Source organism: Andrena cerasifolii, chromosome 15 (assembly GCF_050908995.1).
Source record: "Andrena cerasifolii isolate SP2316 chromosome 15, iyAndCera1_principal, whole genome shotgun sequence".
Taxonomy (NCBI): Eukaryota; Metazoa; Arthropoda; class Insecta; order Hymenoptera; family Andrenidae; genus Andrena; species Andrena cerasifolii.
The window spans coordinates 9267923-9283306 of record NC_135132.1 but is presented as its reverse complement, the minus strand read 5'-3'; the positions used below and the strand labels follow the sequence as shown (position 1 = coordinate 9283306).

At 44.9% G+C, this 15384-nt stretch overlaps 5 protein-coding genes across 7 annotated transcripts; 3 read left to right on the top strand and 2 right to left on the bottom strand.

Annotated features, from left to right (window-relative positions):
- Positions 1–651: 651 nt before the first annotated feature.
- On the top strand, positions 652–4007 carry Ts (Thymidylate synthase). Its single transcript, XM_076827602.1, has 4 exons — positions 652–978; positions 2278–2541; positions 2616–2878; positions 3176–4007. The coding sequence occupies exons 1-4, from the start codon at positions 726–728 to the stop codon at positions 3383–3385; spliced, it is 990 nt and encodes a 329-aa protein (XP_076683717.1). The 5' UTR covers positions 652–725; the 3' UTR covers positions 3386–4007.
- On the bottom strand, positions 3151–5489 carry LOC143376860 (protein ILRUN). The gene is made up of 3 exons (XM_076827613.1): positions 5122–5489; positions 4249–4595; positions 3151–4176 (listed from the first exon to the last, which is right to left on the bottom strand). The coding sequence occupies exons 1-3, from the start codon at positions 5274–5276 to the stop codon at positions 4082–4084; spliced, it is 597 nt and encodes a 198-aa protein (XP_076683728.1). The 5' UTR covers positions 5277–5489; the 3' UTR covers positions 3151–4081.
- A 2959-nt stretch (positions 5490–8448) lies between these two features.
- LOC143376851 (uncharacterized) lies at positions 8449–12011 on the top strand. The gene is made up of 5 exons (XM_076827596.1): positions 8449–9097; positions 9243–9489; positions 10692–10940; positions 11003–11250; positions 11505–12011. The coding sequence occupies exons 1-5, from the start codon at positions 8449–8451 to the stop codon at positions 11708–11710; spliced, it is 1599 nt and encodes a 532-aa protein (XP_076683711.1). The 3' UTR covers positions 11711–12011.
- A 164-nt stretch (positions 12012–12175) lies between these two features.
- On the bottom strand, positions 12176–13805 carry Crif (growth arrest and DNA damage-inducible proteins-interacting protein CRIF). Its single transcript, XM_076827608.1, has 3 exons — positions 13748–13805; positions 12670–13151; positions 12176–12613 (listed from the first exon to the last, which is right to left on the bottom strand). Exons 2-3 carry the CDS (start codon positions 13113–13115, stop codon positions 12247–12249), a joined length of 813 nt encoding a protein of 270 aa, XP_076683723.1. The 5' UTR covers positions 13116–13151; positions 13748–13805; the 3' UTR covers positions 12176–12246.
- A 46-nt stretch (positions 13806–13851) lies between these two features.
- Positions 13852–15375, top strand: L(2)37cg (RNA polymerases I and III subunit AC2 l(2)37Cg). Of its 3 annotated transcripts, none has more exons than XM_076827614.1 (4): positions 13852–13942; positions 14062–14195; positions 14255–14352; positions 15004–15375. In XM_076827614.1, the coding sequence occupies exons 2-4, from the start codon at positions 14178–14180 to the stop codon at positions 15212–15214; spliced, it is 327 nt and encodes a 108-aa protein (XP_076683729.1). In that variant the 5' UTR covers positions 13852–13942; positions 14062–14177; the 3' UTR covers positions 15215–15375. The 3 variants fall into 3 exon arrangements, with proteins under 3 accessions (XP_076683729.1, XP_076683730.1, XP_076683731.1); XM_076827615.1 differs by having other exon boundaries at positions 13868–13930; XM_076827616.1 differs by having other exon boundaries at positions 13876–13897.
- The last annotated feature ends 9 nt before the right edge of the window (positions 15376–15384 follow it).

The following is a 15384-nucleotide window of genomic DNA, read 5'->3' as shown; positions in this document are numbered from 1 at the left end:
TTTCGAAGTTGAGGAACTAATGCGCCAGAAACGGTCAGGGGCGGATCCAGAGAGGGGCGATGGCCCCCCCAAAAGTAAAAAAATAGAAAAGTATCATGACATTGTGTATTATTCTCTATAAATAATTAATGTGAATTTAATTACAAACAAATTTTAAATCTTGTAAAAGAAGGTTCAAAAACGTACTTATCTGTTTTTACATATTTCGCCACCTCCAAAAAAGGCTCCTGAATCCGTCTGTGGAAACGATGCTTTCGAAAACGACTTCCTGGGAAGAAGGAAACTGGAAAAGGGGCAGAATTAAAAGAAAAGAAAACGTACTCGTTATTATACAAAATTTGGTCCAGATCGGTTAAAAAAATCGGGATACAAAGTAGTCTATATGTTATTCCTAGTCCTCGACTACATGTATAGAAAATTTCAAAAAGATCCGTTGCGTAGTTGCGACGTGATTGAGTAACAAACATCCAAAAACACTTTCGCATTTATTATATTAGTAGGATTCGAAATAAAGTCTCTTAACAGGTTTCTGCAATTTCGATTTTTTTTACAATGGGGACAATGTAATGGGGTTCGGAGTTCTGTCGTAAAGATTTCCTGTGTTTGCACACGGGAAGCCATAACTGAGCCAAAGTTGTGGCGTCAGACAGTATCAATGTGGTTTCGACGTTTACTCGTTAACATCACTTAACATTCTGCCATTTAGTATTCTTTTACTTCACATCATGAGCGAGAATGAAATAACTTCGCTGCATGACGGCAGTGAACATCTCTCGGACTGCGAAAAGACGAAATCGATGAATGGAAAGGTAAATGAAAACGGGACAGCTCGTGCTGTGATGGAGAAGCAACACGAGGAATATCAATACTTAAACTTGATCGAAAAGATCATCAACGAGGGAAATAAGAAGATGGATCGCACCGGCGTGGGCACGTTGTCCCTCTTCGGGGCACAGATGCGGTATTCATTACGGGACAGTAAGAAAATTTCTTTCATTAACCCTTAGTATCACGATTTTGTTATTTTACTCAGAAAAATTCCTAGTGTAACAATTTTTTATGTAAGTGAAAAAATATGCATATACTCAGAGATGGTCTGGAATTCCTAAATAAATCCTACTCGTAGTGGAACACCTACAGGAGTGGCGTTAATGTGTGCGTGAAAATGTCGTGATATCAGCCAGCCGACGCCAGCGCCAACGCGAAGCCAATCACGGCCAATAAGCGTCGCCGGAAAATAGGTTGTCGACGCTGATTGGCCGTGATTGGCGTCGCGTTGGCGCTGGCGTCGACTGACTAACGTCACGACATTTTCACGCACACATTAACGCCACTCCTGTAGGTGTTCCCCCTCCACGACCAGTAGGATTTATTTAGGAATTCCAGACCATCTCTAGATATAACACCAATGATAAACCATGCATAAAGGCACCTATGTATTATAATGTTAAGCCAATGCTTGGTTTTGCAGAATGTTACTCTAGTATTACATACATTATTATGTTTGACATCAAATTTATTCACAAAGGAAATCCGAAATAATTCAGAGAAAAATTAGCATCTACCTGGTATTTTCAGTGGCTCAGGCGAAATTAACAGTTGTAATCAATAATATGAGTCTTAACAGGGCAGCTAATGAACAATTGCCGCCTGGGCCCCTGCACAGAAGGCCCCGCAGGGCCCAATGACCAAAAAAAAATATGATTAGGTATAGACACTCAAACACTATATTCTGTTTCGTACTACTGTACTTAAGATGTGTTTTGACGTGACACTAAAGTCATGACAGTTGCTGTCACTTTAGTGTCACGTCAAAACGTACCTTGAGCCCGTTTTTTTAGGAAACTACCTCTTCATTTTCCCCCAAAAATGGGCCCCTCGGAACGTTTGCCACCTGGGCCTTTTTTTTTAAATCCACCACTGATCACAGTAGAATTTCTGCAGATGTATTTATGCCCTAAGGACACTTGTTACATATGGAAATAGTAAAGTAACACTTTAAAGTTCATGAAAAAGCCCCCAAATGGCACGCATGATTTTTTCAATGATACTAAGGGTGAACTAACTGTAAGATTACGTTGGACCTGTAATAGAAACTATAAGAGCTTGTATCGTTGGTCATCTCTTAGTAAGTACAACTCTGCTCGCTGATTCAGCGTCAATACTTTCATTACAAAACTGTGGAATGTATGTCTACACTTCGCCCTCATCGCCAGCGTAATCGCCCTTCCTGCAAAAGTTCTCGCCGCGCTAATTATCACGCTTATCCCGTTGCAGACGTCTTCCCGCTGCTGACTACAAAGCGAGTGTTCTGGAAAGGCGTAGTGGAAGAGTTGCTGTGGTTCGTGAAAGGCTCGACGAACGCCAAGGAGTTATCCCAGAGAAACGTTCATATCTGGGACCCGAACAGCTCCCGCGAGTTCTTGGATAGCTGCGGCTTGACGGACCGGGAAGAAGGAGACTTAGGCCCCATTTACGGGTTCCAGTGGAGACACTTTGGCGCGGAGTACAAAGACATGCACACGGATTACAAGGGGCAGGGTAAGGAACAGGTGATATCGCTTTGTTTTGCGGGAGCATGGTTCGTGTAGTACTAGCGATAAGTATTCCAACAGGTGTAGATCAGCTGCAGGAAGTCATAGAGAAAATACGGCACTCTCCCAACGACAGGAGGATAATAATAACCGCGTGGAATCCTACAGACATTCCGAAGATGGCCTTACCACCCTGCCACTGCTTCAGTCAGTTCTACGTAAGCGACGGGGAATTATCCTGCCAGCTTTATCAGAGGAGCGCCGATATGGGCCTCGGCGTGCCGTTTAACATTGCGTCTTACTCTCTGCTGACTTGCATGATAGCTCGAGTTACGAACTTGAAGGTGAGCTCGCTCGCAGTGGCGGATTTAACAGCGCGGCCGATGAGCAGTTGCCACTTGGGCCCCTGCTCAGAAGGCCCAGGGCCCCTAAAAAAATTACGATTTTATCCAAAGTATATTTTTTCTGTATTATTACACTGAACCCGTTTTTAAAAAATTACCTCTTCATTTTTCCGGAAAAAATGGGCCCTTCGGAACGTTTGCCAGCTGGGCCTTTTTTCTTAAATCCGCCGCTGCTCGCGCGAAAAGAATTCCGAGGGACTTTTAACAGAAACTTGTATTATCCTTGTTTATTCTTAGCCAGGTGAATTTGTACATACAATGGGCGATGCTCACGTGTACCTTAACCACGTATCCGCGCTCGAGGAGCAGGTGAAACGCGCGCCGAAAGCGTTCCCACGATTGAAGATAGCTAGGAGCGTTGAGAACATCGACGACTTCGTGGCGGAAGATTTTGAACTGACTGGATACGCGCCGCATCCAAAAATCTCTATGCCCATGGCCGTGTAGTTGTACCTCGACTCGCACCGGAACGTTCGAATGGCACAACAAATTACGTAGAAATATATTTCTTTACGCTCGTTCGAAGAGTCGTTGTCGAGAAGTCTGCCTTTCAATCGATGGATGAATATTAATTCACGTTACGTCGCAATTTCTAACCATATCTATACTTTATTTCCCAATAAAAATTATGTTTTTTAGTAAACTCGTATCTTATTAATTGTACATATACATATATATATATATATATATATTTTTTTCTTTCGTTACCGGTCTTCGAATCTGGTCCACACGCGTCGGTTACAGCTACGAGTTTCCCAAAGTTTAAATCACAATTCCTGCCCACCGCGCCTCGCGCAGATAGTTAAACAAAGAAGAGCATTCGAGAGGCGTAACCGACAAGCATGGACGTTAAAAGGCCTTACGCAAACAACTCCGAAGTCTAACAGAATTACGTTGCTTTCTATACAATATTTGAATCCAGCGCTTCCTTAGATCACGTAAATACCTATTTCCTGGTACGCTAGTGGAAAATTATTCACCTATTTATTTAAAGCGGCGTTTAAAATGTACATTTCGTCCTCACTCGCTCGATTTAAAGTAATCGGAGGCGTTTAAAAAAGAAAGAAAAGAAGATATTTAAGGGAAGTCTCTGGACATCGGGGGAGGGCTAGCACATCTGTACATCTTTAGATCGTGAAGTACTTAATTGATCGTGCTGTGCGACAGTTGCTGAGTAACAGCCAACGTGCCGCATTCGCTGACCGGAACGGATACCCGGATCTCCACCCAAATCTCATCTAAACAGAAGAGAGCGATCGTTACCGCGAAGAACAGATTTGCCTTCCGAGATACTTAGCCGGGAGACTCACCCCCGAAATAGGAGCCCGTGGACGTCATCATCCTCCATTTACTTTTATGTACACCGACATCGGGAGGGCTCGTAAGCATTACGTTTATTTCCGTTGTTGTTCCGGGATCCAGAGGCAGAACCTGCACCCGCCTGCAGTCTCCCATTTGCTTGCCGCCCGTGTGCTGCAGGCAGATCCCGTCCGGCCATTTCTCGACGCCGACGTTCAGCACGTGCCATGATGTCTCGAATTTAGTGTTAGGCGGTATCGACTCCCTCTTGTCGATGGTGTCGTCGCATATCAGCATCATACAAGGTAATTTGTGGGACTCGAAGTCGAAGTAGCTGCATATAGCTGCTTGGAGGTTCCTGCAATTCAATAACAGATTCAAGACAGAGTTTTTGCACACACAGAGCTGTGTCCTTAAAGTGGCTTCGTTCTCTCTTATAGTTCCAGGGATCCCCAGGGAAACAGGAAAGAAGCATCAGATGCTCCGAAGTATGAATCGCTCGAAGGGAACGCGTGTTGTCATTCGCTGCCCCTTGAGGCTATAGAAACGCGATCGCTCGAGCCTCCTCCGCTAAAAGTAACCAGCTACCGCAAGCTATAACAGCAATCTTGGCCACGGATGTGGCCAGCAGTTTCACAATGAAGTCTATTCTGATCAGAGCGGATGGTCGTCAAGCCATTGTCAATTTCGACTTTTCGGTCGATTTCGATCCTCGCGACGATCGCTCGGTCCCCTAGAATCGTTAAACATTGGGGCCCGATGGTGCATCGGTTCGGAGTGCCTGGGCCCGAGGTCGGCACCCCGACGTAAACATGGCGACGTTAGGGTTAGGTCGGACGGAACGGGGACCTCGGTGAACTACGGACGGGGCGCAGTGGTCTCACCAGTCGTTCATATCCAGGAAGAACTCGGCCATGGAATCGCTGACATGGTTGTCCGCCAGCAGTGTCATCATCTGCTTCATCAACTCATACTTGTCCGTGGTGCCCAGACGGCTGAACTGTCGCAGTAAATTCTGGTCCAAGTCGTCCATGTTCATGACGCGCTCCCTCCGTTTACGACGTTCGATGCCTGCTCGATGCCCTACGTAAACGTGGCCAGTACACGACCGCGCGCGCGAAACCCTCCTCGTAAACACGCCGCAAGTACCCTTGTGTCGCTCGGTCCTTTTAACTTCAAATTTTAAATGTCATCCTTCGGTGACGTTCGCCCGTACGCGCTGCGGGTGCATGCATCCACGGGTACACTCCGCGCCAGAAGCTCGCGCGAGCAGCGCTGCCAGCAGGGTTGCCAGATGTTTTTAATGTAAACCGCCAAAATTCAAATATCTTGAATGGAAAGGATGGTTAAGTATTTTCTTAATATTTTCTGCAACTGTTTTCTTTATTTCTTTATTTCTTTCTGATGTGAAAATTAAAATTAACGTTTCAACGCAACAATGATAATCTATTTTATAAGATTTTTGAATGCCATTTGGTCTTGGGCAGCCCAATTATCGAAATTTCGACCAAAACAAACCTGGTCGATATTAGGAATTTTCCGTTTTTGTAATAAAGTGAATATCATAAATTATATGTTCCTGCTTTCGAGTCGTAATTTATATTTAGAAACCTGTTTTTTCCGATAATGGCCCTTTCACGGATTTCTCTTCCATATTTCAGATTTTCATAAATTTTGAAACGAAAACCACGGGCGATTCGGGCGTAAATGGAATTCGCCCAATTCAGGCGCCAACTGTCAATTTAAATTTTTGAGCGCCAGTTGGTTTTGAAAAGTAGCCGAAATGGCGGAATCCCGCCCAATCTGGCAACCCTGGTTGCCAGGAAAATCGATGTGCGTAGTGGAGGGGGAACACGCATACGGTGGTACGGCTTGCGCGCCAATCAACGCCGCGGGACATCACCGCGTCACTAATACGACGGTACCGTTATTGCTGTGGATGTTCCCCTTCTGCTACGCGCGCCGATCTCCCTGGCAACCCTGCACACGAGGGCACGGACGCTGTACAGTCCCGTCGCGGAAGCGCCTCCTCCTCCGCCACCATCCCCCTTCCCAAAGCGGGTGTCACCTTGACCGTGAACGCCGCGGGCATCGACGAGTTTTTTAACCGAGCTCGGCGATAAACAAATACACGCAGAACCGCGGGAGCGCTAGCCAAATCGACTGTTTTGTCTGTTTACTCGTCGCGCCTATGCGCGGCGGGTTGCCTGCGTGCAGGGGGCCCGAGGATTTCGATCGTAGTATAGCGAATGATCCAACCACTTTGTTTATTTAGCCTTTGACCTGCTTTGAGATGACCGCAGGCTTCTTTTTGCAGATAACCGACTTGTATGCGGATGGAAGATTGGTTGGAGTATGGCGAACGATTGTAGGTGTTAGGAATTGTTATAAATGGTGGATGGTTGTATCTGTATTTTTCATTAGTAGGAATGGGGAGACGCTTTGGGCGAGACGGTGGAAGTTTAATGATAAACAGAGTTTCGGGAGGTAAAGAGTAGTTTCAGATCGGGAAGAATTCAACTGATTTTCTGCGCGTGCGCTGAATCGGAGCAGTGGCGGGTCTAGTTTGATTTTTGGGGTAGCGTGCAAATTTCTACAGTGTTGGTGTATGCTTCAAATCTGGCAACTCAATTTTCACCCACTTCCACCAATCCAATTATCCTGAAACTTTGCAGGCGTGTGTATTTTGGATGACAATACAATTTAAAAAAAAGTAAAAAATGAAAATATATATAAAGAAATCTATAAGAAATCCACAAACACTAAACACTAAAAAAAATAAAATCTCCACAAACACTAAAATCTAGAAAATAAAAAAATATAAAAAAAAACATCGTGTTAAACGATTTTACTAAATATAAAAACTAAAATTAATTATTTTCTTGTACTACAAAATCGGGGTGCTGTATTAAATTGATTCATATTCTGTTATGAAATATCCCGCGCTACGATTTTATTTAAAGTGAGAAAGCACCATCGACATTGTAGTACAAGAAAATAATTATTTTTTAGTGCATTTTTAGTAAAATCGTTTTACATATTTCTTTGTTACTGAGAGTAAGAAACTCTAGTAGAGTCTACCTGATACACAAATAATGTAATGTGTTCTCTATAAAGGAGCCCGGAGACAGGAAATATTTTGAGGCCCCCAACAATTCCTCGCCTGTAAAAAATCAACATCTTTTCACGGAAAAACGGATAATAATCTTTCATATTTACCGCTCTTCTATCAAACCGACAATGCCAATGCCGAATAAAATCCGCCCAGGTCCCGCCTCAAGTGTGCACGCACCTGGGCGCGCGCCCCTCCCCCACCCCCCCGCGGCGCGGCGGCGAGCAGTGGGTGCGCGCGCACACCACCGCGTAACAGTTGAAATACGAAACAGTCGGCAGTCGCGGTCCGAAGTTGATCCGTGTAGATATCCCGAAAACGTCTTGTCGCAAGGTGATACCGTTCGCAAAGCGGAGGAAGTTCGTTCGATCGTACGTGAAAGCAATCGGCGCGCGATGAAACAGCTTTGAACCGTGCTCCAAAGCGGTCAACGTCCTCTATCGTCCTCAAGTCACTTTCCGTGAACAATCCACCAGGGAATTGTTTTTTCGAGTATCGATGAGACACTTGGAACTATCGGACGGTTATCTAGCCCCTGACAGCAGGGCCTCGTGATGGAAACCGACACTCAGTTCACCACGATCCTTTCCACCGCGACGATCGCGGAGTAATCGGGCTCGTCGAAATTAGAAGAAAATACCGAGGCGAGCAGACAGTATCAATACTTACAACATAGCTACTATCCAACTGTAGCGATAATCGTAACCGCTTGATTATTGTGCTATCGCTATTTTTATTATTGGCATTGTTAATCATCGGTGGTTTGCGAAGCTTGCGTGCATGATAATCGATTTCAATCGGTCGCGAGGAGGATCGATAAATTCTTGAAAAAGCGACTCGATAATCGAAGGCAATTTGAACTTCGACAATTTTCAGCAGGGCAGATAAATTTTCCATGGTTCTTCGGGAGAGTCGACTTCGCAGCTCTTTTTATCGTTCGACTATATTCCTCGAGAATTTTATTACACTTTCAAATTTGTATTTCCCGGTGTTCCATTGCCACATAGTGTTATATTCTTTTAGCCAAGCTAAGCATTCTCAAGGCTACGCTTGTTTATTGCTCCTCGATAAAAGCCACTCAAGGGGATTTCTCAACAGCATGATAGGTCCCTCGTCAGGCACCGGTGGTGTCCCGAATCACCAGGTGTCAACCAGCCAGTCCATCACGAAGAAGCGCATCTTCGATGACCTGGACATCGAGAACTTCTGCGAGGAGGTGCAGAACAGCCGCAAGCGGTACCAGTTCCAGGAGCTGGAGACCTCGATGGAGCTGGTCAGCTCTGGTCAAGTAATCGGCGACAGTGCTGCGCTGTTCTCCCCTCTGTCAGCCCAGGAAGCCACGGAGGAGTGCCCGATGGCTAGACTGGAGGTCCTCCTCGTCGATGGCACCAACTGCACCTGGACAACCGTCTCCGAGCTCGACACCCAGCAGAGCGTCGTCGATATCGCAGCGTCGCCGTCCACGTCCTCCTCATCCTCTGAGCATCGACAGGAGCAGGTTGTCCAGGACGTCCAGGTCGAGGAGACCAGCTACCAGATCGACTCCAACTACTGGGAGCCTGTAGTCGCTGTCCCTCCCTCAGGATTCCAGCAAACCAGGCCCGGCCCACCTCTGAGCAGCCAGCAGCAGCAGTACGACGACCAGGAGACCGGGAACCTCTCTTGGCTACTGGACTTCAAACTGGACCCCTTCATCGAGGCTGCCGATGATAGATCCACTGTACTTTCGTCCAAGGACAATCATAACGGTGCGCAGCTGAATGAAACTACGCTGAATCAGGGGTTCTTGAAAGTTGCAGAGCTCGCGACGGATCTCCCAAAGAACTTGCACTCGCAAGGCCAACAGAGTTTACCTGAGGGAATAATAGATCTGATTAGTTGTTTCCTGTTTAGGGAGCAAGACGAGAGTAAACGGCCGCCCATACAGTTCCACCTACGTGAGCGACCTCAGGAGGAGTTACAGCGAGAGTAGCTCGCACCAGGAAACGGGCCAGACTTACGCGAGCATTGACAACAGGAACTTCGCGTCTCCTCGGTGCAGCGGGCCCAAGAAGCCGCCATTCACCTACACGGAGCTCATTGAGCACGCTCTCCGGGAAAGGGGCGAGCTCACCGTGTCCGCTATTTACCAATGGATCTCGTAAGTCGCGTTTCTGGTAATCTGCAACTGCTTGAATTCAGAGCTGCACGCTTTTCTTTAAAAAAAAATTGGGCCCCTTAATTCTACATAATTATTCGCAATATTAATGCACTGCACTAAACAGTTATTATTTGAACAGTAAGCTATTGCTTATCATCGCTACAAATCTATGGGAATCATTCTCATATTTCAATTACGAACGCATTCGTCATTGAACGTTTTTCATGTACACGTGATAGGATACTTGCAAAGGGAAAGAGAATTATTTAGTGTAGGGAATCAGTGGGGAAGGAGTTCAGGGGCTCGATTATCTATATTGCTTCTCATGAGCCGACGATCGAACAGGTGAAAGCGGAGAGCCAGTAAATTGTGCGCATTCGTGTGCTGGGAGGGTTGCAACGATGAGGAGAGCCGGTACCAGGTGGTACCGCGTTGCGAGGGCAGCGGTGCCAAGGGGTACCATCTAAGAACCTTCCTGACCCTCCCCCACGAGCCACCCCGCATCGATGCGGGGCCACGCTCTCGTGAATTCGTGGAAACGTTTCCTACATTCGCTGAAACGCTAGATATACATGTTCCTGCGTCTTAAACCTTGAATTACATCGTCTCCCCCTGAGATTAGGATCAGCAGGCTGCATATAATTCGATCAAATGCTTCTCAGCATTCAGAGATATCCTGAGAATCCTTTCTCTCTGGATATTATTATTCTAAAGCTTCGTTTAAGTTTTAATAAAATAAAAACAACGAGCTAGGAATTGGGGTGCTTGGAACGCCCATTCCAAACCACAGTTGAACACTAATTTTCACTTAGAATTATCCGGAGGAAATGTATTCACCCGCCGAGTGAATTTTTCTCTGCAATCATTGCGGTCACCGAAGCGAATAAAGGTGCCATTTAACACGGTGGCACGCGCTCAGGGCGCTTCGCCCTGGGTCCTTTGTTTCCTATCGAAAGCAGGGAATTAATTAGGGGGGGTGTGTAACACGCCGTGACGTCGCCGCGAGCAGGTGAAGAAAATTGTTCTCTTAGGGGGTGCAGGGTAGTTTAGGGACTGGGCAAACGACAGAAAGTTTTAATCGTTTGTCATTACACCCTTGGGGCACCCTGAGCATCTCCTCGCAAATTGTTGCTTTTAGAATACTTTAGAATCCCTTTCTTACTTACACGTGTGATCTCTCACCAACAATCCCACGTTTTTAGGGAACACTTCCCCTACTACAAAAGCAACGACGATCGTTGGAAGAATTCTGTGCGGCACAATCTCTCGATAAACCCTCACTTTCGAAAGGGGTCGAAAGCACCTCACGGAGCTGGACACTTGTGGGCAATCGCAAATAGATCTCTAGAATGCAGGCCTCGGCAGATCATTAACACCTCTACCGCTAGCTCCTCTGTAAAACAAATCACCAGGAGCGCTCTGGAGACTGAGATTCCGAGCAGGAGCATTAGGTACCTGTCGCGTGGAGACGATTCCTCCCTGTTGCCTTTACTCAATTATTATCTGCTTCTAGTCAAATGAACCCTATAGACGAAGTGGAGGCAGCGACTGCCAGCATCACACAGCAGTCTTCGGAGGAGGAAGCAGAGAGTATCGTGAACTCGGTGACACTGGAGCACTGCGCCGAGCAAATCCTCAGTGGCATTAAGAAGGAAGTAGAGGTACAGTATTTGGTACCCATGATGATGTCCAACAGCGAGCACGATTCGACTCAGACCGGCCAGCAGGTGCAGGAACTCCACTTCCCTGTAAAAGAGAGCGGTAAGGCGACTGTTTAAGGGTGGTTTGCGCCTTGTTGGGCCGAAAAATAGGTAATTCTTTGTGAATTTTTTCTACAAAAACGGTTCGACAAATTAAATAATAAAACAGCCTGCCAAACCTGAAATTAATTTGTCGAACCGTTTTTGTAGAAAAAATTCAAAAAGAATTATCTATTTTTCGGCCCAGCAAGGCGCAAACCACCCTTAACTAGCGCGCAAGCATGCACAATCTAAAAAAACTATTAATCTCCGTAGACTTTCTGAATCCAGTGTCGAAGGAGGTGCTGGCGGAGGAGTGCGGCCTCATAAGCGACGGTTATCTAGTCACAGACCTAAACCCGACAACTTTAGGCTTGAACATGGTGGAGCCGGAAATCATAACGCCGGAGAATCTCTTCGGGGAGGAGCTAAGCTTCCAGTTCTACGAACTATCATCACCCTCGCAAATCCAGTCCGCCTGACACACGGAGAGGAACAAGCTGCGTTTGATCGTCATCGATGAGCTGCACGTACAAAGTATTCAAGACTGCGATCAGGTCGGAAGCACCGGCGATCGTGACGTCCACAGTGCCACTGAAGGGAACGAGTCTCAGGAGATCCTGGCCGATCGAAAGTCCGACACATGCTCGACGGTCGAGAGCTGATTTCCTTTCCCCTAATGCTGCCCCGCGATATTTATACAGAGACTGGCGAACGCTCGCGAGACGGGTTCCTCCGAGGTCCTCTCGGGAGCTTGCGAACCCAAAGACGCTGGCGTACCATTGTCCGAATTGTGCCTGGATATGTGTCTTATCGAGTCATTAAACACTACACATTAGCATAGTTTCTTCTAGCCTTTGCAGAGTAACATGTAACGTTTTTTGTATTAGCAAGAAAATATAATATTTACTATGGAGGTGTATATACGTCACTCATCTATTTAAGTACTCTTTCTAAGTTCTATTTATTATTTCCATTTCGTATTAATGATACAGAGCTTATTTTAAATCCAAGCTTTTTATTTCTTAGGTTCCTCGATCGCTGGCGACCCCTCCTCGCTTTCTCCAGCTCCCTTCTCCGCTGCATCGGCGTCTGCTTCTATGGACATATTCGTCCGTAACAGTCCCTGTTCCCTCTCGATCATCCGCTGCTTCTTAGCTTCTTTCCTCTTCTTCTTGTCCTCCTTCTCCAGCTTAGCCATCATCTCTTTTATCTTGTCAGTGGTCACGTGACCCGCGACACCTAATTGGTGCCTGATCTCCAGTAACCGACGCTCCTTCTTCTGCCGGGCCTCTTCCGCCTCCGCGGCCTTTTTAGCAACCTTCGCTTCCACGGAAGCTATCAAATCCTCCATCTTGTCCATCTTGGCAGCTACTTCGTTTTGCCTGCAAATGTATATACACGTAAATATGATAATAAAGTCTCTCGTGCTTCGATGTACCTAGCTATCAGAGCTTTTTCCTCCTCTATATGCTTCTCCTTGATCTTCCGCCACCTCTCTTGAAGAGTCAACGGAAACGCCACTCTCTCGTACTCCTTCATGTCTTCTACCTCATCCGGAGTAGGCCACGCCAATCCAGCGGGCACTCCCAGGGCCTCGATACCATATTTACCCAATGTTCGTCTCTTGTATTTCACCGTGTGGTGGAACCAATCCGTGGGTTTGTCGTAAGGCCTACGACCGTGTAAGATATTCCTGTGCCCCGCGGTGAGCCTCGATTTGTTTCTCTTAAGCTCCATCTCTTCGCTGTCTTCCTCCACAAACACTGGCTCCTCTTGAGCGGTCTCAACTATCTCCAGCGTGGGTTTCGAGGCGAAGCATCTTCCGATAACTGTCTGTGGCCGTAATGTTAGGGATAAGTTAGCCAATAACTTTCGCATTGACATCTTCGCCTTTATTTCACTTCTAGCTGTGTATGACCTCTGTAAAGTGTAACATATTTTATGCATATACAGTGACGGGCGAAAGAAACTTCACATCCTTTAAAATCGCGTAACTTTTTTAGAATTGGTCCAAACGACTTGAGTCTTTTTTAGAAGCTAGAAGGATCAGTTTGCTAGTGATGTATTTCGTTGTTTTGAAAAAAATTGCAGTTGGTCGGAATAGCAAAAAAAATAGTAAAGGTCGTTTTTTTAACTTCTTTTTCTGAGCCTGTAATGAAAATTCGAAAATCCCGTTTGTAGATTTGAGTTGTATACATGCTGAAAATTTCATCAAAATCGGTTAACGTTGCTCTGAGCTACAAACGCTTAAAAATCGCAGAGTAAGGTCGGAAATCGCTGATTTCGGGAATTTCGATCTTTCTAGCTTCTCAAAAAAACTCAAGTCGCTTGGACCAATTCTGAAAAAGTTATGCGGCTTTGAAAGATGTAAACTTTCTTTCGAAGTAGGAGGTTAAATAAAATACAATTCAATATCACAGCCTTCAATTGATAGGTGCAATATTCACTCGATCTATTTGAATGATTGAGCTACTCCCTTGCCACGGTTAACAAGATTCTAAGTTAATGTTTCATACACTTTGTACACTCAATCTGCAATTCAGTGAGCATTTGAGCAATGTTGATTTCGACGTAAGGTAAGGTTTGATACTGTCGCGGTAGGTTAGGTTAGATTCCCGCGCGGTAGGTTAGTTTAGGTTTGATACTGGAGCGGTAGGTTATGTGAGGTTAGGTTCTGCTAATAGCAACGTAAATAGTCCGTAAGCAGTCATGTAAAGTGTCATTTTTATATTATCATAATTTTCGTAATTCAGAATTCATAAAACAGAAATTAAATCTATCGTCAAGTACATCTGAATGTGTTTAACATTTGATTAATCTGTTTTTATAGCTTGAATTGCCAAGTGATCTTCGCATTCCGCGATCACATGGCAGTGTTATGAATAAAGAAGTATTTGCACAGCTCTGTGGGAAGTTGTTACTAGGATAAATAATAAATTAAGGGAAATGGGTCGACTTGCAGAGGTACGTTGGAGAGTTTTCATTTAAAATACCAGAGAATCTAAAGTTTAATGTGTATTTAGGTGGCCGGAGAGCAATCATCGGACAAGAACAAGACTTTTGTGTTCATGGGCGAAGGCTACACCTTGGGAAACGCTTTAGTGGCTGTAATATCTCAGAAGTAGGTTGCATTGACTGGAATTGTAATGTTAGTGGTTTATTTAAGGGGATGGTTACCTTCAACAGCCCAAAATCAGGCCCTTCAAATGCATACTCCGAAGTGATAAATGAATACAGAGACAATTTTTGTTTTAATTTTTAAGCGTCTTTTCGTTGACTTTAATGCGCCAAAAGAAAATTTTAAATATATTTATAGGAAAAAAAGTTACAAATATAAATGTAACGTGTACTGATTTTATCCTTCTTTTGTAGGAAAAATATTTTTTATCTTTTTTTTAAGAATTAATATTGAAAATGTGTTCCCAATACATGGAGGGGAATAGTTTCCTGCAGCTCCCTGTAAATTTTAATTCAAATCGTTGAAGCGGTTTTCGAGATTTTGTGTTCCCCGTTTTGGCAAACGTAGTTTCTGGGAAATCGCGTTTAAAGTTGAACATCGTTATTCGATCTCGTGTGCAGGGTCGTACATTTTTTACTGTAATTCCTTCAGTTTTCGGAATTTCGGGGCCCGATTGTGCTTAACATACGTAGAAAAGATTTAGCTAGCGGAATACGCAAACATCGTAAAAAAAACAATTTTCGAAAATTTTGAGGGTAACCTACCCCCTTAAGCCATGATAGTAATATTAGGCTTTTTCTATTTATTCGACAGCCCCGATGTACAATTCTGCGCTTGCTTCGTCAACCACCCGGCTGAGGGAAATATTTACTTGAGGATTCAAACGAACAAAGGGAAAGCGGTTGATATACTGAGAAAGGGTTTACAGGAGTTTGAGAAGATCTGTGATCACACTTTGGACACTTTCAATAGTGCTTATGATCAGTTCAAAAGCTCCAAGGATACGTCTGTGGACAGTATATAATTTTTCTGTTACCCTACTTTGCTGTCTCAATGATAGCTAGATATAATATTGAAAGTAAAATGGGTTCTAATACTTTCCTGCATAAAAAACACTACCTCAATAATTAATTGAAATCCAATTGTCATCAAAACTTTTCTACACAACACATATTCTTAAACGGTTGAATCTTC